This window comes from Talpa occidentalis, unplaced genomic scaffold (genome assembly GCF_014898055.3).
Source record: "Talpa occidentalis isolate TD23 unplaced genomic scaffold, MPIMG_talOcc4v2.1 talOcc4.14, whole genome shotgun sequence".
NCBI lineage: Eukaryota > Metazoa > Chordata > Mammalia > Eulipotyphla > Talpidae > Talpa > Talpa occidentalis.
Window position 1 is genome coordinate 76,793,595 of NW_023601433.1, and position 22,015 is coordinate 76,815,609.

At 48.1% G+C, this 22,015-nt stretch overlaps 1 protein-coding gene across 9 annotated transcripts in view; it reads left to right on the forward strand.

Annotated features, from left to right (window-relative positions):
• The window catches only part of DEPDC5 (DEP domain containing 5, GATOR1 subcomplex subunit), a 110,145-nt gene extending 88,749 nt beyond the window's left edge, over window positions 1–21,396 (forward strand). For all 9 annotated transcript variants that reach the window (XM_037510960.2, XM_037510958.2, XM_037510964.2 and 6 more), the window contains 7 exons: window positions 600–708; window positions 1,977–2,201; window positions 7,425–7,594; window positions 10,452–10,623; window positions 13,136–13,196; window positions 16,656–16,738; window positions 16,885–21,396. In XM_037510960.2, the coding sequence (XP_037366857.1) occupies window positions 600–708; window positions 1,977–2,201; window positions 7,425–7,594; window positions 10,452–10,623; window positions 13,136–13,196; window positions 16,656–16,738; window positions 16,885–17,177 (1,113 nt within the window). In that variant the 3' untranslated portion in view covers window positions 17,178–21,396. The remainder of the gene's footprint in view (window positions 1–599; window positions 709–1,976; window positions 2,202–7,424; window positions 7,595–10,451; window positions 10,624–13,135; window positions 13,197–16,655; window positions 16,739–16,884) is intronic.
• Window positions 21,397–22,015: the final 619 nt, after the last annotated feature.

Below are 22,015 nucleotides of genomic sequence, written 5' to 3' on the forward strand. Positions count from 1 at the left end.
TTTTTTTTTTTTTTTTAATAGAGGCATGCTTTATTTATTTATTTATTTGTTTGTTTGTTTTGTTTATACATGCACTGGGTACAGTCAGAAGCGTGGGAGGGTGAGAGAATTCACCAGAGCCAGAGTGGGGAGCAGAACAGGCAGAAGGACCGAAGTACGCTGCTGAGGGGAGCAGCGGGCAGCAGGAGAGGTTTGCGCACCATGTGGTACCCTCCTCCGGTGGCTGGGGAGCAGCCGGGGATCGAACCGGCGCTGCAGAGGCTGCGGGCAGCTTCGCAACCCAGCACTCAACCGCTGCGCCACCAGGGAGGCCCAGAGGTTTTATTCTTAATAAAAATATCTGAAGTCAGTATAGCAAAATGTTAAATTTGTTGAAGTTGGATGTTGGTATAAAGATTTTCTTTATATTTTTCTGTATGTTTGAAATATTATGTGGTTGCATTTTATAATACTGTTTACACCAGCACAGCATTAACATAGGTGGTCATCGTGGCTGATGGCAGGAGGGGGGGTTGCATCTCCTTCGTGCTGCTGACTCTGGGGCATAACTGAAGGCTGCACCTCTGTAGGAATTTCATTTTCAATATCTTTCCTTCTAGAAAATGCTGGAAGAGCAGCTTATCACCCACGCATCTGGTGAAGTCTGGCGGACCTTCATCTATGGCTTCTATTTCTACAAGATAGTAACGGACAAAGAACCTGATCGAGGTCAGAAATAAGATAAATGCCTCCCACAGGGCAAGAGATCTGCTCTTTCAGATGACAGTGCTTTTCGAACTCCTTATGTAACTTTGTCTTCTAAGTTGATGCGTGTCAGTTTCCTTGAGCATTTGTGCTTAATTTAAGCATAACCAGAGGGACAAGCATTTCTTAAATTCACCGTTATGTTCTTGGTAAGAATGGAACAGTGTAGATGAAAGATAAACCTAAAGGAGGCGGAGAGACCTGGTGTGAGCAAATTCCTGGGGATCAATTCTTTGGTAACTATGGGAATCTTGCATGATACCACTACACCAGCGGCGCTGTTTCTTTGGTAACTATGTTTAATGATTTTGCCCCCCACCAAGAGCCAGTGGCTCTGAGTATACCATGACAGGCTCTAATCAGTAACTTCATGGCATTTTTACTTGCTCAGCCTTCAGACTCCATTTCTTCCCCTGGAAGATTGTCAAGTCCTAGTAAGTTTTCCAAGATATATTTTAAGTTTTAAATTTTAATGAGAAAAAGTAGTAGCCAAGAGGGGAGCAATTGCTGGCATGGTCAGAGCTGACTCACAGTAGTTCTGGAAGAACCAAGGATTCAGACCAGCTTCTCCAGTTTACCCAAAATACTTGGCTGGAAGTGACTTTGTCCTGCACACACCTGGCTTCTCAGTCTCTGGGGTCAGGACTCACACGCCAGCTGAAGCAGCTGGTGCCACTCGCATGCGCTCTCACCCAAACACGTGTCAGAAGTGAGCCTATGCAGGTTTTCCACCCTGTCTTGTGTATCCATCGCCACCTCTTCCCTTCAGTCCCAAACCTGACCAGTAGATGCCTCCTGTTCCTTCAGGTTGAAAACACCTGGCTGCCATTATGTGCTTCAAACTGAGAGGTCTGAAATGAGCATAAAATATTTTTAAAAATTGAAGGTCATATAATATAAAATGAACCACTTTAAAGTAAACATTTGGGTGACATTTAGTACATTCACAATGTGGTGCAACCACCACCTCTGATCACCCAGAAAGGAAACCCTGTGTTTACCAGCTGTTACACCCAAACTCCTCCTCCCCCTAGCTCCCGGCCACACCAGTTGCACTTTTTCTGTAAAGATTGGCCTGTTCTGGACATTTCACTTGAGTGGAATCATACAGTAGGTGTCTGGCTTCTTTACTTAGTGCTATGTTTTCAGAGTTGATCCATGTTGTAGTATGAGTCAAGAAGACAACAAGCTTTTGTGCTAAGGGTACCTTCTCTCCCCTCTGCTTTTCTCAGTGGCCATGCAACAGCCCACCACCTGGCACACGACAGCAGTAGATGACTTCGCCAGTTTCCAGCGCAAGTGGTTTGAGGTGGCCTTTGTGGCTGAAGAGCTCTTGCACTCCGAGATTCCTGCCTTCCTCCTGCCCTGGCTGCCCAGCCGGCCAGCCTCCTATGCAAGCAGGCACAGCTCCTTTAGCCGTAGCTTTGGAGGACGGAGCCAGGCAGCCGCACTCTTAGGTACATGCCTGCTTCAGGTGGGGCCTGGGGGTGCACGTGTGGGTGTCAGAGAGAGCGGCAGCTTGCCAGGGGATCAATGCCATGTGAGCCAGGGTCACAGCCACTGTTTTGGCACTGTGAGCTTCTACTGGCTGAGTAGTTCCAGCTTATCTTTGTCCCAACCAACAGACAGTACCCATCAATTCTCAAATCAGTGCCCTTTGCTAAACCTGCATGGGCAGGAGATAAAAGAAAATGTGGATACAGAGCATGTGAGCATCAGGGCTTGGTAACAAAGGCCTTTGGGCACCTGGAAAAGCAGGCAGCAAGCTCATCCATTTTATGCCATGGGAGGGCTGAGCAGTCCATTATGGGCACCAGATAAAAGGAAAGGAGCCTGTGGCTAATGGAACAAAAGTCAGTAGTGCAATAGCAAAGGCGGAGTCGCAAAATCTGTCACAGATATAGCAAGCATGAGAACTGGAAGTGCAGCCTGGGTTATTCATTTCTAATACTAGACTGCATACAGGAAGCTTCTTGAGAGACTAAGTTTTACTTCCTTTTCCCCCATAAGTCATGCTCATTTTAAGTAGCCAGGTTCTAAAGTTCACTTTTTCCTTAGCGATTGAAGCTAAGCATGTCCATCTTCTCCAGTGAATAAGGAGAAAAGCCTAAAAGCCAGGTGCTATTAGATGCATGCTGAAGAGAGTGTTGAAGAGTCAGCCTCTCATGCTCTTTGAGGTTACTTTCTGAGCTCTTATAAGACAGTGCGATCTCAGAGATTGTGTGGGATCATGTAAGTTGAGACGTTATTTATCTGAGAGCTGAAGGAAGCAAAAAAGGTTTCTGCAGAACCCGTGTAAATGCCACTATCCAGTGTCACCTGGTTACATGGGGGTCCCTCAAGTAGCACCTCGAGCTATTAGCTATTCCTCTTTTTTACTGGTTTGGATCCAGATCACTCAGCAACACCTAGAGCAGAGGCAGAGAATTTGTAGCATCTGATGGCAGCAAGTACATGAAAACATTTTAGAAAAATGTATTGCAAAATAAATTTGTTATATTTTGGCCCTTTTAGGGTTGGAGCCAGCTATCAACTAGAAAACTTCTTTCTCTTGAAGTGTTTGATAACCTTGAAGTGCTTGATAACCAGGCTTGTTCTTAGTTGAGTCTTCTCCTGCAGGTTTCTCAACCATCACACTACAGATATTTTGGACAATTGAGGGGGGCTGTCCTGTGCATGGTAGCATCCCTGCCCTCTCCCCACTAGTTAGCAGTAGCACCCACTGCCACAACCCACTGTGAGACCACATGTCCCCAGAGGAGCACAAAATTACCCTCAAGAACCACTGCTTAAAAGGAATTGAAGAATTTCAGAAAGGAGCCAAAATTGGAGAGCTCAGCAAAACGTGATAAGCATTGAAGTTAATCTAAGCATGTGTCAGGTTGAGAAAGAGGGCTTTTCCAGAGGGTAGGGGTAGAATGAATGATTAGAGCTGGAACTGGCTAAGAAGGTAGCTCTGATTTCTGCTTTGTCCTGCCAGTGCACTCTTCTGCTCAGCAGGGGCATTTGTGGTTACTTTAACCTTACCTGATACAGTATAGCGGTGGTAATAACATTAAATGCCAGAGATTTCTGGAACATTGATATGTCAGGCACAGTACCAAGCAGAAAATTATCCCATTTAATTTTCATCTCAGTCCCATAGGATGCTATAATTTTTGTTGTAGAGTTCACAAATCTGGTTCAGAGCAGTGAAGTCAGTTTGCCCCAGACTCTGCATCCACTAAGTGCTGCATCTGGAGTTTCTTCTTGAGACTGCTGGCTCTGGAGCCTGAGCTCTCCAGCCTCAGCAAAAAATAGTCCAAGCCTATCTGGACTTCAGATGGTTTGCATAATGGCTCAGCTTCATGAGTGGCAGGCAGCCCTGAATGATGACGACACTCAGGTCCAACTCCTTGCTACAAAACTGTAGCTCTCTTGACAAAAGTGTGGCTTTTTTCCCCCTTCTGTGTCTCCAGCGAGCTCTCTCTACTCCCAACTTCAGCAACTTTTTCTTTTTAAAGATTTATTTATTTATGTGTATAAGAACTGGGGTACAGGCCAGAGGTGTAGGGGGTGAAAGGATTCACCAAAGACAGAGTGGAGAACAGAACAGGCAGACTGACTGAAATACACTGCTGAGGGGAGCAGCGGACGAGTCAGGAGAGGTCTGCTGCGCCATGTGAGTAGCTCCCTGGCTGGTGATAGAACTTGTGCTTCATGGCTGCGGATAGCTTCATAACCCCTTGTGCCACCAGGGAGGCCCAACTTCAGCAACTTTGACCCCACCACGATCCCCAACCAATTGTTCTTGCCATCTTTCAGTCTTCCCCACCCACTTCCTGTCCTCACTTCTCTCATGGCACTGCTCAGAGCTATTGAACCTCTAACCCCTACCCGTTCCCCACCTTTAGGGTCCTGTATCATTAAGAAAACTGAAGCAATCAGAAGTAAGTTCCAGATGCCCACCTGCCATCGGCCCTCCCCATAGCCAAGGCTATCCCCACTGTGGGTCAGCCACCCCTGATCCACTCAATGCCAATGTCTCCACTTTTGCACAGGGGCCCCACCCGAGCAGTCCTCCAGTCATCCCCTCTCTCTACTAAAGCATCCCCATCAGTCTACAGGCACACACCCTTTCCTGTTGACAAAAGCAAAACAAGCAAAACCCAGGGAAACTTGAATAGAGTCTCTCTGCACCCCCTCCACTAGAACAGCGCTTCCCAGAATGACCTGGAACCTCCTTGTCGCTCGGTCTAATGGTTGAACCTCACTCTTGGTCTTCCTTGTCCCATCAGGATCATTTGTTCCATAGCCCTCAACTCCTTTAAATGCTTCTTCTTTAAATAAATAACTCTTTTTAAATAAATAAATGCTGCTTCTACTTGGCTGTTAAGACATTACTCTGAGCTCTCCTCTTCACATCAGTATTCTTTCTGGTTTCTCTTTTACAATCTGATCTGTCAACATTGCTGCACCTGGGCCTCTGCCTGCGCCCTCATCCCTCTGTCCCAAGACATCTCATCCATTCAGCTAGCCTTAATTACCCTCAAAATTTGGTCACTCACAGATTCCTGTCCACATTTCAATCCATGCCCTCAGCACTGTGAGTCTGCTGGTAAGTATTATTAAACCTACCCCTGACATAGGAAGCCAGTGGTGTTTTGAACCAGTAACCACTTGGCTGAATAGTATACTTCCTTGGGCATCTTCAGACCAGCCTGTTCTGAACTTGATATGCCAGATAGGATGAGAAGAGATGTGCCAAGGCCCCTGCTGGTATTTATCAAGTGCCCCTTTCTTGGAGCCAGTGACACATGGCAAGAAATACACAGTTTCCAAGACCAGAGAGCAAAGCTTTCCTCCTTTGACTTGGGCTGTTGAGTGATCTTGGGACACAAGCCAGTGACAGAAACTAGTTTTGATGAGACTGTCACATCAGAGCTGCTAAGTGTTTTAACATCAAGTGTCACTGATGGCTAAGCAGCATCCCTTGGAATGATGGACAGGCCTAAAATTGCGCATTGGTGAGTTTATACTAGGAGGAAGGAATAATAAGAGGTGGAGGAAGAGAAGAGTAGAAGACTTATTAATGAGAGCAAAAGAGAGAGGGGGAGTCCATGACCCAATCTTTCACTTGACCCTCACCCCTCTGTAAGGAAGCTCGGTGGGTACCATCGCATGTTGCACAGATAAGGCACCTAAAGAACAGAGGTGAAACCACATTCTCGGGGTGCAGGGCTAGTAAATGATAGAGCTTAGACCTCTGACTCCAAACCAAGGGTCCTTCTCACTTTGCTTATTTTGGTTTTGAGAGAATAAGCCACACAATGGGCTGCTGAGTACTAGTCCACCTGGGCGCCATTCAGTGCCCTGACTGTAGCTCAACAGAAGTTCTTTGAAGTTGCTGACTCAAAAGCCATTTTGATTCTTGTCAGTGATAAAAGCCGCTCAGGGCTTCTACCTGCAGATCCCAGAACAAAGCTGACTGCTTTAGATAAAGAAATGCCACTGGATTCATGGGGGAGGATGAGAGACCTGCAATAGTTGGAGAAACCCTGCCTTTGGCTGGGCCCAGCAGACTGAGCAGAGCTCCAATCTTTTCTTTATTCCTGAGCCTCTTTCAAGCCTTTGGTCTGGTCAGGAAGTTGATTGTGTGACCCATCTCTAAAACATCCCAATTTGGGGTGAGTAGGATTTCTGAGCATGAGTCCCAGAAGGGATGAGCTAGTTTAACACTGACCTAGAATCCTTGAGTGACACACAGGTGATGAACAGGACGTTGCTCTTCATTACGAGGTTTCAGGTTTTTTTTTTTTTTTTTTTTTTTGGAGAAAAGATTATGGAACTATTTGCCTTCTTATTTTGAAACCAGAGAAGCAAAGACTTCCTCCTCACTTAGCTCCTCACTGTGGCCTGGGCTGCTTGTCCCATTGTGTCCCATTGTAGGTCTCTGGAATCAGAAGATCTGGGCTCAGCTTGGCTGAGGTCCTGACCATAATCTTGGCCGAGGCACTTCCTCTCTCCTGGCTGTTTCCTCATCTGTAAATGAAGAGGTTGCATTAGCTTAGGGGAAGGCAAACTACAGCTTAACCAACCAAATCAGGCCTGTCAACTGTTTGTTTGTTCATTTGTTTGTTTGTTTTATAATAGCCTTTATTTTTAGAGCAGTTTTAGCTTCAAAGAAAAGTTGAGCAGTAGTTATAGAGAGTTGCCATATACTCCCTGCCCCAGGACAGATACAGCCTCCTCCTCCAGACTGGTGCATTTACAGTTGGTGAAACCCGCACTGACACATCATTCTCACCTAAAGTCCATGGTTTGCATTAGAGCTCACTTAGTGCAGTACATTTTGTGGGTTTTGACAAATGTGTAGTGTCATGCAGAAAAGTCGCATTGCCCTGAAAAGCCCTCTGTTTTATCAGGACACAGCTGAGGTAATGTCTGTGACTGCTTTTGTACTATAATGGCAGAGCTGAGTAGCTGAAACAGAGACCATATAGCCTACGAACCCTAAACTATTACATGGTCCTTTGCAGAAAAAGTTGACCTGGACTATGATGCCAGGAAACTTTGAGAATCTGTGATTTTTCTGTAGGTGATTGTGCAGTTTCTATCTGTATGCTTAATTGTTTGTTCTTCCTCTTGAACCCACTCCCATCTCTTCCCTGCCTTGGTGCCCCTCCTGGGTACTGACTTAGCTGCCACTGTCCCAGAGCAAAGGACCGTAACCTTGGATGTCGACGTGAACAACCGCACAGACAGGCTGGAGTGGTGCAGCTGTTATTACCATGGCAACTTCTCCCTGAATGCAGCCTTTGAGATCAAACTTCACTGGATGGCAGTGACCGCTGCAGTGCTCTTTGAGATGGTGAGAACCTCGTTAACTTTGTGGTTGGGACCTGGGCTTCCCTTACACAAGGACAGTGGAGCTTAGAGATTCATGTCACTTTTTTAAAGTTCTGGCTTCTATTATCATTTTCCTGACTATTGAGATAGTCTCTAGAAAATTTTATTTTATTTATTTTTTTTTCTAGAAAATTTTAAACATAGAAAAAAATGCAAATAGTCAAAAAGGACATAGGTCAGGGTTTCTGAACCTTGGCATTAGTGACATCTGGGACCAGATAATTCTGTCGTGGGGCCTGTCCTGGGAAATCATAGAATGTTGGGCAACATCCTGGGCCTTACTCATTACACATCTCCCTTGAGACAACCAAAAATGTCTCCAGCTATTGCCACATGTCCCCAAGGAGGGGGAGTGTTGCTCCCAGTTGAGAATCACTGGTTTAGGATAAAAGTAAGTCTCACTTCCTAACCTTAACCCTGGTCACTAGAACTTCTATCTAAAAGCACCCACTTTGTTGAATATACTTCCAGAGACATTGTATACATATGCAAAGCCAAGTTACCTTTTTTAAAAAAAAATGAGTGGTAGGAGGGGACACATAATATTTACCTTCTATTTATCCTGTTCCGTATGTATCTTCAGTATCAGTGTACAAACAAGTCTGCCACTTTGTTGTTAATTTTTGTTTTGCTTCATTGTTTCTAAGGATTGTAGAATATTCTCATGTTTATATCATAGCAGACTTAACCAGTCCCCTGTTAGTGAAAGTCACTGTTTATAACTCTAGTTCCCAACTGGGCTAGAGGGGAGATTTTGCCCCCATAGGTGTCTTTAGCAATATCTGCAAACATTTTTACTTTCTACAAATAGTGGGGGGTACTGTTTGTGTCTAATGGGTAGAGAACAGGAATGGCTCTCATCATCCCACAGTGCTTAGCACAGAATAGCTCTGTAACAAAGAAAGAAGCAGTCTAAGATGGCATGAATACTAAAGTTGATGAGCCCTGCTCTAACTGGTCTTCTGCCTGTCTTTCCTCCTTCTGACCCTACCCTGGCCGGTCTCTCCAGTCGGCTCATTCATTGCTCCTGCACTGAGACGCCAGTCCTGGTTGCCCCTCCTCCTGAGTCCTAGTGTCTGTAGAATAAACACGCCTTAGCCAAACTGTCAGTATCTCCCAGGAGCTCTCTTTAACCATCTTAGCAGTCTGCTACTCTTTTTATACACTCTCCCCTTCAGCCAAAAAGACTGTTATCCTGTGCCTTCAGTTGAGTCTCACTCCCCTCAAACATTGGCCCAAGCATCTCATCACACAGCTGAGAGCAGCTGGAAAGTTCAAAGTTTACAGAAAGCTAGGAGATGACCACAGAAATGAACACAGCATCGGCTGACATATAGTTGGGGGAGGGGGTTTCCTTTTTTGGTTTTGTGGGTTTTTTTGGTCCAGGGCTCATAGGCCCCGTTTTACCCCACAAAACATGATCTCCTGGGGCAGAGACTTGTCTAGATCTCTGCCCAGGCCCTGTCTGCCTCCACACAGCATTGGTACCTTTGAGACGAGACACACAATGGGGAAGCATCCATAAGGCCCAAACCAAACAAGATGCCAGTTGCCAGTCCTGCCTGACTTGACGGGACACCAGCTCTTCCCCAACTGGTTGACACTGGGATGACTGCTCGCTCCAGGCAGATTTAACCCTCTAACCTGGTAGGCTAACAAGCCTTCTCCTTGGAAGCCATAGCCCATATCCCGTCTCAAAACAACACGACCACAACCTTCATAGACACATACACATAGTTAAACGCGTAGGAAGAAGAGTATTTCTTTCCTCCGAGGAATTTAGCAACTGTCTCTTAAAGCATACTTTTCAAATCAATCCATATAAAGCCCAAAGAAAGCTGGTGACCCATTATCATTATTTTAATAAAATTTTAGAAATCTCTAGGGTAGGTTAATTATTGTTTTAAGGCAATGTCCAGATTTGTTATAAGTCACATATTATTGGGCTAAATATATAAAATAAGGTGGTTTGAGAGAAATGATTTTGATCAGAGACCTTGGTGTTTTGGTTGTTGTTACGAGTGTTCCTGAGAGGAGAACTGAATGGTCCCCTTCAGCTTTTAACCTGATCATATCTGTTAAAGTCAAGGAAGGACCTAAACTATATTTTTTGAAATATAGTCACAGATCTCATATGCCATACTCACACGTATTGACTTTTAATATGTGTGTGCGTTTCATGGCCTAAAAAGTATCTTAAGACCTAGAAAGTTGCTGCTGTTGATGTAGAAAATGTTTGTCTTTATTCCCCAGTAACTTTCATTCTTGGTCAGCTTTCGGACAGACAGCTTTTGGGGGTGTGCCAGAGGGCGACTCATTCTGTCAGGTCCCAGCTTATCGCTCTTGGCCAGAGGCCACCACAGTCATCTTGCACTCTTGCGTCATGTCCCTCTCAGCCAGCCTGAGTGGATTGTTTTCCTCTTTGATACTTCAGACTTAGTAAATTTTTGATAAAGGACAAAATTAGGACTTAGCCTATATCCTATGACTGTCCTCCAACATCCTATAGGATGAGAAGAGTTTTTAGGAGGCAAGAAATAGCCCTATCCAGTGTCTTTCTTCCAGAAGAAACACTGAAGTAGCAGAAACGCAGGCTGTGAAGAGGAGCATGTGCTTGACTCACAGCTTTTTGAGTATTTGTCAGGAGGTTAACTGCACTTTCTCCTGCCCAGGACTGACTTGGAGCCAGTGGATATTAATAAATCAGCATGCCAATCAGTATGCGCGCCGCCACTCTGGCGGCTTCACCGCCTGGAAATATTTTCTGTTGTCTGGATGAACTTGGAGCTGACACTCTTTGTTTCTGTGCTTTCCACCAGGTCCAAGGTTGGCATCGAAAAGCCACCTCCTGTGGCTTTTTGTTGGTCCCGGTATTGGAGGGTCCCTTTGCACTGCCCAGTTATCTGTATGGTGATCCACTTCGAGCCCAGCTCTTCATCCCCCTCAACATCAGCTGCTTGCTCAAGGAGGGCAGCGAGCACCTGTTTGATAGTAAGATACTCTCCTCTGCGGGTTCTGTCTCCACAAGTAAGACCCCCTCCCTCAAGGACACGTCTCTAAGTACCGGTTGACACAGGCTGGTGAAGAGAGAATGCCTTCAGACAGGAGGAGGTCAAAGGATCTGGGTTTAATCCTGTTTCTTTGTTTAGTGACTGGGCAAGTTACTTAATGTCACAGAACCTCAAAATCCATAATCCTTAATGAGGGTGGCTGGAGCTGCCTTGCTAACTCATGGAGACCCTTGTAAAGCCAGGAGCGGGCTGGTGGGTGGGAAAGGGCACAATACCCTGTAAATCACCAGTGACCCTGCTCTTCTCCCCCACCCTGCTCTCTGCTCCGGTCTGACTGGTTTGGGCTGCCAGAATTTGAACCTCATTGGATGCTTGAATCTGCTGCCCCATGCATAAAGGCCAGAAAAGGGAGGCTTAGAAAGCAAAACAGGAAACAGTGTCCTATTGTGGGAAGCTGTGATGTGTCAGCACCTTGTACGTGGCACGTGGCTCCAGCCTCGCATCTCAAGGAAGATAGAGCAGTGGAGGCTCAGAGGAGGGTGGCAGGACCCTGATCAGAGTCCTCCTCCGAGGCAGGGCTGTCCATCAGAAAAGGGAGCACTCAGAGCCAGCCCACCCTGCTGCTCCACCCTAGTCCCCCAGAATATGGAGGCAGGTTTCGGACAGATTGAAGGGCGAGTGTTACTGCACACAGCTCACAGCTTTCCATCACCAAGTGCGCATTGAGGTGAGCACAGAAGTAGCTCCTGCAAAGTTCGCAGTGAGCTTGCAGGTGATATTTCTTTAAATGAAAAGCTAGAGTTGCTGCTGAGATGAGGAGCCCTTCATTTCTCAGCTAGAGAGATCATAAATATGAAAGGAATTCTTTGGATATCAGAAAGATACTTTCTTCCCCTGCCCTTGGAACTAGCAGAGAACCTGCCTGGGGTGAGAGGTCCCCCCAGATCCTGTAGGTCAAACTAAGAGTCCCTGCGCTTTCCCAGTGCCGGGCTGGCCCCTGACACACGCAGCTTTTGTTCCCAAAGCCATCTATATATTCCGTGTTTATATCTTAGAAAACATTTCTGTACAGATGCAACATTTTAAAGTCATCATAGAGTTCCAGGTGAGCCCTGGGGCCACTGGCGACCATAGACGCCGCAATCCAAAGCACTCTGCACACATTCTTGGCTTGCCTCACAGTGCAGCGAGAGAGGACTGTTTATGCAGCCCTGAAATGCCAGTTGGTTATATTCCTATCTGACGATTTCAAGCCAGGCACTGCCATAGATAGCTGTTTTTAATATGTTCAAGAGATAGGGACATCTTGCCCCACCCAACCAAAGACAAGTCTTCTGGGGTTTTCCACCTCCACTGTAACAGAACAGGGTTGTTCATGGGGCTGGCATTGGAGGACTTTTTTTTAATATGAGCTGATGGTTTTCTCTGCCACTTGTAACCCAGTCTTCACGACCAGCATCCTCTGTTGGTTGCTATGGTTACAGCTGAAGAAAGGAGTCCTAGTTTAAAGGAATAAGGGCTGGAGTCTAAAAATCCATTTTCTTCTGGTCCACTTCTTTTTCTGCTATTTTCCCTTGTGATAACCGTGAATTTAGAACCTTAGAAATCAGACAAAATGCACTGTGTGTTGTGTGCACACACACATTTTCCTATTAAAGCCAATGTATTTTTCTCTTTTGCTCCTAGAATCTTTCAATCTTTCTTAGATAGAAAACCCCAAGTGTGGACAAAGTAACAAGGAGGCCACCACAGGCAACCCTAGTCTTTCAGGTGTCTTGTCAGTTGCAGCTGCTCAGCGCCACAGCCCTCAGAGTGGCTGTTGCTGTGTGACAGCCTGCTGTAGCCCTCCTGCCTCCTCCCTGCCTCTTGTCCTCACACGCAGCCCTGCAGAAGGAGCGATGAAGTGGGTGATGGGGGAGATGGAGGAGGAGGTGCTGCTGCTCAGCAACCCTCCCTAGCTGGCCACTGTTTCCAAAACCATCTTTACATTTATTTGCTTCAGTTTTCCCATTCCTAACGTGAATCTTGTAATGTTGCCTTTTCCTTGTGGGGAAATGTAGAACTGTAATACATTTCCTTTTATTTTCTTTTCTCCTGAGAAGCAAATAATATGTATTTTACAAGTTACATTTTATTTATACTTTGATATCACGCTCCTTTCTGCTTTTGGCAGAGGAAGTCATTAGGATGGGCCTTATCTTGAGTTCTAGTAGCTCACCTGGGTTGCTGAGACCCCATCATATTCATCCCCTTTCTAGGCCCTCATCGAGCTGGAGGGGAGGGTGGTGAGATAGATGCACAGCTGCCGCCTTCCCTAGGACTTCGCTACTGGGGATGGGCACTAGTTGTCCTGGAGGCCGGCAGTGGGGCAAAGCCCAGCTTAGGCTCAAGGGGAGGAACTGCCTGGAGTAGTTCAGGATACAGAAGGCGGGGCTCCGGGAGAATGGCAAACCTTGGGATCCCAAGCAGCATTGTCTCATTTTCCCTTTCAGGCTTTGAACCAGAAACGTACTGGGATCGAATGCACCTTTTCCAGGAAGCCATTGCACACAGGTTTGTCTCTTAGCAAGAGGGACTAGTAGGAAGGCACTGGTGTCTTGAATAGCAGTTACCTGAGCAAAAAAATTCCAGTGTTTCATTTCTGGGAAATGGATTGAGTCCACCAATAGCAAATGTGCTGCTTATCTCCAACAAGACCCTTTGCCCTGGTTTCAAAGATAAGCAGCTCTCAGATTCCTGTAGCTGTTGTTTTTCTGACCTCATTACCTTCTTCTTTGAGTTGAGGGGAGACCAGAGAGCTCTCTCCTTAGCCTTCAACAAGACCCTGAACAAAGCTATCCAAGAAAAGGGGCCTCCCCAGTGGCGCAGTGGGTTGAGCACAGCGTTGTGAGGCTGTCTGCAGCCTCTGCAGCACCGGTTCAATTCCCAGCCGGCCAGGGAGAGTCCCACATAGCATGGCAGACCTCTCCTCTCTCGCGCTGCTCTCCTCAGCAGTGTATTTCTTCAGTCTGCCTGTTCTGCTCCCTGCTGTGTCTCTGGTGAATCCTTTCACCCTCCTGCACCTCTAGCCTGTACCCCAGCTCTTGTATAAATAAATAGCTACCCGAGAAAGGACATGAATGGAAAACTATAAAATTCATCAAAAGATCCTTGACACATGTTGAAAGACATGTTAAAATTGGTTAAAAAGGGCCTCCCTGGTGGCCAGCGGTTAAGCGCTGGGCGGCGACGCTGCCCACAGCTCTGCGGGCCTGTTTGATCCCCGGCCGCCAGGCAAGAGTCCCACATGGTGCGCAGACCTCTCCTGCTGCCCGCTGCTTCCCTCAGCAGTGTACTTCGGTCCTTCTGCCTGCTCTGCTCTCCGCTCTGACTCTGGTGAATTCTCTTACCCTCCTGCGCTTCTGACTGTACCCAGTGCTTGTATAAATAAATAAATCTTTAAAAAATAAAATAAAATTGGTTAAAAAGCAGTCAGTAAAGCCAGTAGATATTGACTGGCACCTAATATGTATGCCAGGGAGAGCCTTTCCTAGGCTTAGCTGTCTCCCCTGCCTCCCAACACCCATCTAGCTTTTTCTCTAGAACATCACTAACACTATCCAATTGTTGCATCAAGCTAATCATGGCTAAGGCAAAGCTCCTATTCTTGCTTCAGTAATCCTGTTGCTGCCCCTGCCTTCTGTGTCTTATCATCTCTTTCTTCACGTGTCTTCAGTTATTCCCCCTGCCACCTTCACCACAGAATGAAGTCCAGACTCTTCAGCCATGTCTCGCTCAAGTTGGTGCCAGCCTTGCACCTTGTCCTGCTCTTTTCTTTGTAGACCTAGCTCTGATCATAGCAAAAGGTGCGGGAATAATGCTAGGGCAGGTATTTCCTCCCTCCGGTAGGAGGGGATGCCAGCCGGCTTAGGGCAGAAGGTAGGGAATGTGTTTGTAGAGGAGGGGGCGGGGATTGAAGACCTGGTCACCTCCACCTCCCCTAGCATCTGACTGAAGAACTATGGGCAAGTCCCAGAACTGCTTCACCTTCATTTTCTGCCCCTTGCAGGGTTGTTGAGAGAGCTCCGATGTGCCTGGCATTTAGCTCTCAGACAGTAGTTTCTGTATGCACTCAGACCCCAGCCACATGATGAGATTATAGACAGGTCTCCACTGGCTGGATTTCACTCCGGGTGTGGCCTTGATATATCAAACCTGTTTTTTTCCTCATAGTAGCCGCCTTAGTCCAGTCATCTTTCTAAATGATTGCCCTTTCTTCTTCAGCCTGCTTTTCTAGCCTTCACACTCCTCAAATCTTATGTGTATCATCACTACACTAAACACTGCTGTGTGCCCCTTCACACCTCACCTCCCCATCCAGACCCCCTCTTACCTTCCCCACTTAGCCCCCCCACACCTATACCCCCATTCTTCACACCTACAGCCCTCCCCTACCTCCCCAGTCAGGCCTCCTCTGCCTTCTACATCAGTTGTCCTGTTCCACCAGGGATCCCCAGGGCTCTTCACTCTGACCCATACTGCTTTCTCCCGTATACTCTGACCATTACACTAATACTAATTTGGGTTCCCGAGAGCAGAGGTATGCATTTTTCTCTTTTTGTTTCCTTCCCCAAGGCCTAGCAAAGTATGTTCCCCAGAATACTTGCTCACTGTGTAACTTTTCCATAGGGCAGTATTGGAATTGCAGCTCTGAAAGGAAGCATTAGCTCATCTGGGAGTTCCAGCTAAGAATGCACTAGAAAAGTACCCAGCACCTCCTTTATTTCATCAGGGCAGTACATCTCCTCCCCAGGGACTGGACCCCTGCTGCCCTCACTGCCATCCTTGCTTGTGTTCTCCCCATGTGGACAGCAAAGGGTCAAGCACCCTATGCTGAAATTGTCTTTTAAAAAGTAAAGATCTTTCCTGATGACTTAAGGAAGAAATGAGGCAAGACTCCTGGCAAGCTGACCCAAGCCGAGTAAATAAATAGCCTTGACTGGAAAGTAGAAAGGAAAGGAGGCAAAATCTAAAGCCATTCCAACAGGCGATATAATCAGTGCGTGTTGGCCTGTCCATTTAATGTACATAAATGGCTTCACGTGTTCTTCAGTAAACAGTTATCACATGCCAGTGGAAAATCAGCTGATACAGAGGATGTGACCCAGCACCTCCCCGAGGAACTCAGTCTCAGGATGGAGATGGGCATTTTACCTCTTTAATTTTGCCTACATCACAGCCTTCATTACATAAAGCCCTCAGACTCAGGGCAGGCACCACATCTGTTAGCACGTCCTTTGCAGCACTTAGCAGGTAGAGCTGTAATAAATGTGCCTTATGGAAATAGAAAAACCAGGAATAGAACAAGCTGTAGATGAAAATGCAGTAGAACAAGTCATAAATGAAAAATGACTCCTCCTGCCCATTTCCAGAGCACAGAGAACCCAGATTCTCACTTTTCAGAAAAGGATTTCAATGAGGATACTTCATTCCATTTCAATTCAAAGCCTTAATTGAGAACCAACTATGTGTTCATCCTGGGAGAGCAGTGAGGAAAAGGAGAGGTATGGCTCGAGTAATACAGGGACTCTTCCCTGGAGGAGCTGGCAGCCTCAAGTATGAGAATGGGTGCCTGACCAGCTAGGGTGTGAGGTGAATTCCAGGGAGAGAGACAGAGTACCTGCAAGCTGGGACCAGCAGAGGCAGCAGTGGGGTGGTCTGACGGGGCTGCTGGGGGCACAGGAAAGAGGCTTGACTGGCATAGGTAAGGCTAGATAAGGTTGAGGGTAGCAGGTGAGCGGCCTTCTGCTGCCTTGAACATAAAAGGAGGCTGGACGGGAGGAAAGCAGATGAGCCAGTGAAGGGGTCGGAGTTGGAACGTAATGAGGATGAAAATAAGCAGCTGAATGTTTCCTCTTAAAAGAGGTCTTTCCAGATCCCTTCATTTCAGGAGAGTCCTGTTAGCCACACTTGCTCCCCTGTCCCTTTGGCTAAGGAGGCCCTAATCAGTGTGTCTTCCTGTCCTTCCCTTAGGTTTGGGTTTGTCCAAGATAAATATTCTGCCTCTGCTTTTAACTTCCCCGCTGAGAACAAGCCTCAGTACATCCACGTGACAGGTGAGGAGCTACTTGCAAAATGGTGGGCAGGTGGGCCTGGGCCCCTGTGGCAGGAGCAGGCACCCTGCGAGGGACCTGCCATTGCCCCAGGCGTGTGGTGGCAGAACCAGCCAAGCCAACCCGGGCGCCCTCTCCTTCCTCTCCAGGAACAGTGTTCCTGCAGCTGCCCTACTCCAAGCGCAAGTTCTCGGGGCAGCAGCGGCGGCGGCGGAACTCCACCAGCTCCACCAGCCAGAACATGTTCTGTGAGGAGAGGGTCGGCTACAACTGGGCCTACAACACCATGCTGACCAAGACCTGGCGCTCCAGCGCCACGGGGGACGAGAAGTTCGCCGATCGGCTGCTGCGGGACTTCACGGACTTCTGCATCAACCGTGACAACCGCCTGGTCTCATTCTGGACCAGTTGCTTGGAGAAGATGCATGCCAGCGCCCCGTGAGGCCAGCCCACGCTGGGTCAGGAGGATGGGGCCAGATGTGGTCTCGCTATTGATATTCAATAGGATCAGTCAGACTCTGGGCGTCCAACGTCAGTTTGCCACTATTGGTGAGAGGGGGCCGTTGCTGCTACTGCTTCCCCCAACAAGTGTTCTTCCACTGGAAGAGAAAGACTTGGGAAACTGCTAGTGCCAAGAGCAGGTGGGAGGCCCAGATGGTCCGTGGGAGGGCTTTAGTACTGGGGAAGGGGGCACGCAGCCCCCTGAATGTCCTCAGAGGGGGTGGCTCCTGTGAGCATCCCTTCCCTCTACCATCCGTGGAGGTGGAGCAGAATCTGCCGCTTCCTGACCAGAAGTGCGCACAGGATGTAAGATAATTTTGTGAAATAATGTACCATAGGCTCACAGCAACTGTACATACCTGTATATAGCAAAGTAGGAGTAAAGTGCCATGGGCAGCATCTCTGGCCCCAGCCTGGTTCCTGGCAGCAACAGTCCCATCCTCAGCTGGGCAGTCTAGTCCCTTTGCTGGGACTGTAGTGACAAATAAGGCAGCTGCAAATGGTGAGGAGGACTCTAGGATTCAGTGTTTGGCTGTGAGTTTCCGGCAAGATGTCTTTCTCATCTCATCTCATCCATGCTGCAGGGAGCATGGATGGTTTGTGTAGCCCCAGTGAGCAGGCAGCATAGCATACTAGCAGACGGCAGGCTTGTGCTGGCAGAGGTGAATCTCGTTGATGGAGCGAGCCCAGCTGTGGCACGCAGACCTCCTGGCATGGGGAAGAACTCCAAGGAAAACCTCTATTGACTCTGAGGGTTAGGACCCTCTCCTTAACCCGACGAGACAGCTCAGGGCCTCAACTTCAGTGCCCTGCCCTCACCTACTGAGGCGGTAGGGCAAAGGGAGTAGATGGTTATCAACTCTTCCTCCCCGTCTAGTGCCACACAGTGCTAATGAAAAGCCCTGTCAACATACTTCCACAGCAGCTAGTGAATCCATCCACGTCTTCCCAGGCCCTCTGCTGCCATCTAAGCTTAGCCCTCGTCCACCTTTGTTGTCTTCTGCATCTTACATGACTAGGAGAGCCTTCAGCTCATCTTTGCTTTTTCTTCAGGCAGTCAGAACCATTTTGAAAAACTGCTCTGATGGTGCCTGAGTCATAGAAGGCACTTTTTGCTGTTGAGAAATGAGATGATTAAGGCCCAGACCTGTGCCTTAGGTCACCCTGTGTGGGTGGAGAGAAGTGTAGTTGGCCCAATAAGACAGGAGCCTTAGAGCAAAGGGCTCCATGACCAGGCTAGAGCCACCTGCCTCAGGCTGTAGGTGGAATCAGAATGAGGACCCAGTTCTCTGGCTCCCAGCCCCGTGCCTTTCCAGACATTGGGCTGCAGTCAGTAGCGTGGTAAGGAGGGCAGGCTCAAGAGGCAGGTGGCCAAATTCAGTTTCTAGCACGGCCACTTGCCAGTGTGTGACCCTGAGTAAAGTCAGAGCTTCCATTTCCTCATCTCTAAAGTGAGATGGGAATGCCACCTGATGGGGTCATGAGCAGCACAGGAGAGACAGTGGGTAGAGAGCTTAGTGCATGGGATGTTGTGCTCCACTAAGTATTAGCCATTACAATGATAATGCCCTAAATTCTGAACCCCGGGAGTTTAGAGAAGGGACTCATCAGAGGGCTGGAGTGAATAAGGTAACAAGGGAGTAGTCTGGAGCCTGTGGGATTTGTAGGAGTTGGGCTGACTAAGACAGGGCCCAGTGCCCCCACCCCAACTCCATACCCTCACCCTGCCGGGCCTAGAGGGCTGTAGACTAACTGACCACTGTGGTCTTTCACCTTATCCGGGTCCCAAGAACATCTGCTGGGAGATGTTTTTTTACCCCCCCATTAAGTTTTTCTTTTTTTGCCCAGCAGATGTGCCACATTGCCAAGAGCAAGAAGGGTGGCTTTGCCCCTCTGCCCGCTGCCCACATTCCTGGCTCTTCTGAACAGAGTGCTTGTTGCCTGGGCAGGGGCTAGGCAGCTCTGGAGAGATTTCTCAGCTTTGTGGTTCTGCTTGAGGTGCACACAGGTCCTAGAAAACCGGGCACAGCACCAGTCAGCCTCCTGGATGTAGAAGTTAGCCTGGGGTGAGGAACCACACAGGATGGCCTGATGGGAACAGAAACAAGGTAGAATAATGCCTTCCTCTACGAAAGGAACTTGAAATTAACTGGAAAACCTTCAGAGCAGAAGTGGTAGCCATCTTAGTCCCTCACCATAATTCTCCAGTGCTCCCATGAGTAAGAACTCACTTACATCACCAATACCAGGCTTGTCCCTCCTGCCCACCCCCTCACCACCACCCCCATCCACACCATGATTCTGATTCAGGAGTCCTGGGATCTTGCACTGTAAATAGACAGTGATTCTGCTATCACCTATCCATTTGAGAAACCCTGCCCCAGATTTCTTCTCTGGACTTCTTCCTGCTTACTTTACCTGGAAATCTGATTCTCAGACCGAAGCAGATGAGAAACCACACACTGGAAGGTCACATGGCAGAGGCAGAGAGCACGGCAGCAGAGGGAATGAGCAGCTGAAGGCACAGTGGCAAGCAAGGGGAGCAGCTGAAGAATTACTGAGGCACCAGGCCACCACAGGCTGAGCAGCTGGGCTGGCAACTGCCAAGTACTATGTTGGATAAGCATAGAAACCCCAATCTCATCTGGGGGATCTTTCAAAATAATGAAAATGGAGACTCCGGGTATTACAAGAACATCATATATGCCTGTGGCACTAAGGAAATCTGTGAGGCATTGCTAAAGGGATAGGAAATTGCGGCAGAGAAAGCTAAATAGAAGCCAATTTACAGGCCTCCTCAGTTACCCCCCTAAGTTTCAGATACATGATATAACAATGGTTGCTCCATTTCTTGAGCATTTCCTGTGTTCCGGGCAATGTAGCTACTTTATATATAATCTTCCCTTTGTGTCCTCTTGCCAACCCCCCTCATATCAGATGAGGGGGAGAAGACTCCAGGAGGTGGAGCCCAAGGCCACGCAGCTGACAGAGAGCTGGGAATCAGCTCTGTGGGGCTGTGGACTCCAGCCTCCACCCATTGTGCTGTCCCCCTCGCCTGGTGCTGCCCTCTCAGTGAGGTCCCACCCACTCTCTGTCCTGAGGGCAGGCTCCCTCTCTTCCTTTCAGCTGACTTTTCCAGGTGTGGCACAGACACCATATCACAGGTCCGCATGGATTCACATTTATGTTCTGTGGTAGGGAGCAGTGGCCCTTCTGAAAGCCTCTCTCCCGGGCTGCTATCTGGAAGCCACTGCCTGCTCCTTCACTCTGGCCCATAGCTATCGACTTTGGTTTACAAGTGCTTCGGGCAGCTTCCAGCCTTCTCACTTGCCCTAAGCCTGGCCTGGTATGTGTGGGCTGTGGGGGCAAAGCAAGTGCCAAGTACACCAGTCCTACCAGCCTGTAGGGTTGACCTCCATCTGCTGCAGTGCTGTTTCCTCCATGAGTCAGCATATCATCCTTGCAAGAAGAAAATGTCCCCCCTCATGGGGGCAACGGGAAGTGGGGAGTCACTGGGGGATCCCCTGCAAACCCTTTCTCAGCCCTGGTGTTTTTGTCTGAACTTGCCTGCAGTAATTCTTGGTGAAACCTCAGGGACCACAAGGTTGCAGACCTTTCCCATTCTCAACTGATGAGAAAGCCGAGTGCTGGGAGCGAGTGAAGTCCCCGGGCAGCTCGTGGCGGTTGTGACTGGAATTGAGTTTTCTTACCTCCTCTCTGCACTTTGAGTTATACCAGTTTCTCCCCTTTAATCCTCAGTGTCTCTTAAGAAACAGAAATTTTTATTTTTAAGCCCATGGCATCCTCAGAGAGAAACATTTTCCTAATACCTTTGATGTCCATCCAGCCCTTGTAGTTCACATTCTGGGTCCTCCCCACAGTCAGAGGGCATCTGGTGGGCACGATTGGGTGCTGTCGTGGGAAAGGGCCCCTTCCCCAAGGGGAGACATCCTGCCTCTTCTCAAGCTGTGTTTCCCCGGAACCTGAGTAGACACAACCTTGATGGAGTCAGCAGGACTCTGCCAGGGCAGACATACAAAGTTGTTCTGATGCCATCTTAGAACACACCCACCCCTTTCCAGGTCCCTGGACACAGTGCTGGAGAACTGGGAGCTAGCCAGGGGTTCTCCGCTGGGGGCGATTTTGACCCTCAAGGGACATTTGACAGTATCCGGAGACATTCTGGTTGTTGGTGCTGTAGTGGGTGCTTGTAAACACTGCATTGCACAGGACAAAGAATTGTCCCCTGAAACAAAGAATTATTCAGCCTTGAAATCAATAGTGATGAGACCTTGAACTAAATTCTGATCAGGCAACATGGTCTTCCTATGATTTCGGAGGAAGAGGAGCCTGCCACTTGCCCCTGACTCTGGCACTAACCCTTCCTCAGTGGCAGCCCTGTCCTTAGTCTTCTTCATGATCACTCTTGTTAGGTAAGTCCTGAGACCAGAGCGGCTAAGAGACCTATCTAGGGCCACAAAACAAGTTATAGACAGAGCCAGGATTAGAATCCTGGGCGCATGTAGTGCTCACGTGCGACAGTGCACTCTTGTTTCTCTTTCCTTGTGTGACAGGGCAGGGGGAGGGGCACCCCAGAATCTCCAAACTTGCCCACTCTAAATAGGTTCTGCCATCTGCTGCCTCAAGACAAAACACTAGTGCATGAGACCTTTCATGGAAGGGAACTTTAATACAATTAGTGTGCAACAAAGAGAAGACAAAGAATACAGTTTTCAAACCAAACACCCGAAGTCACCCATCCCCTCGTGGGTAAATGTC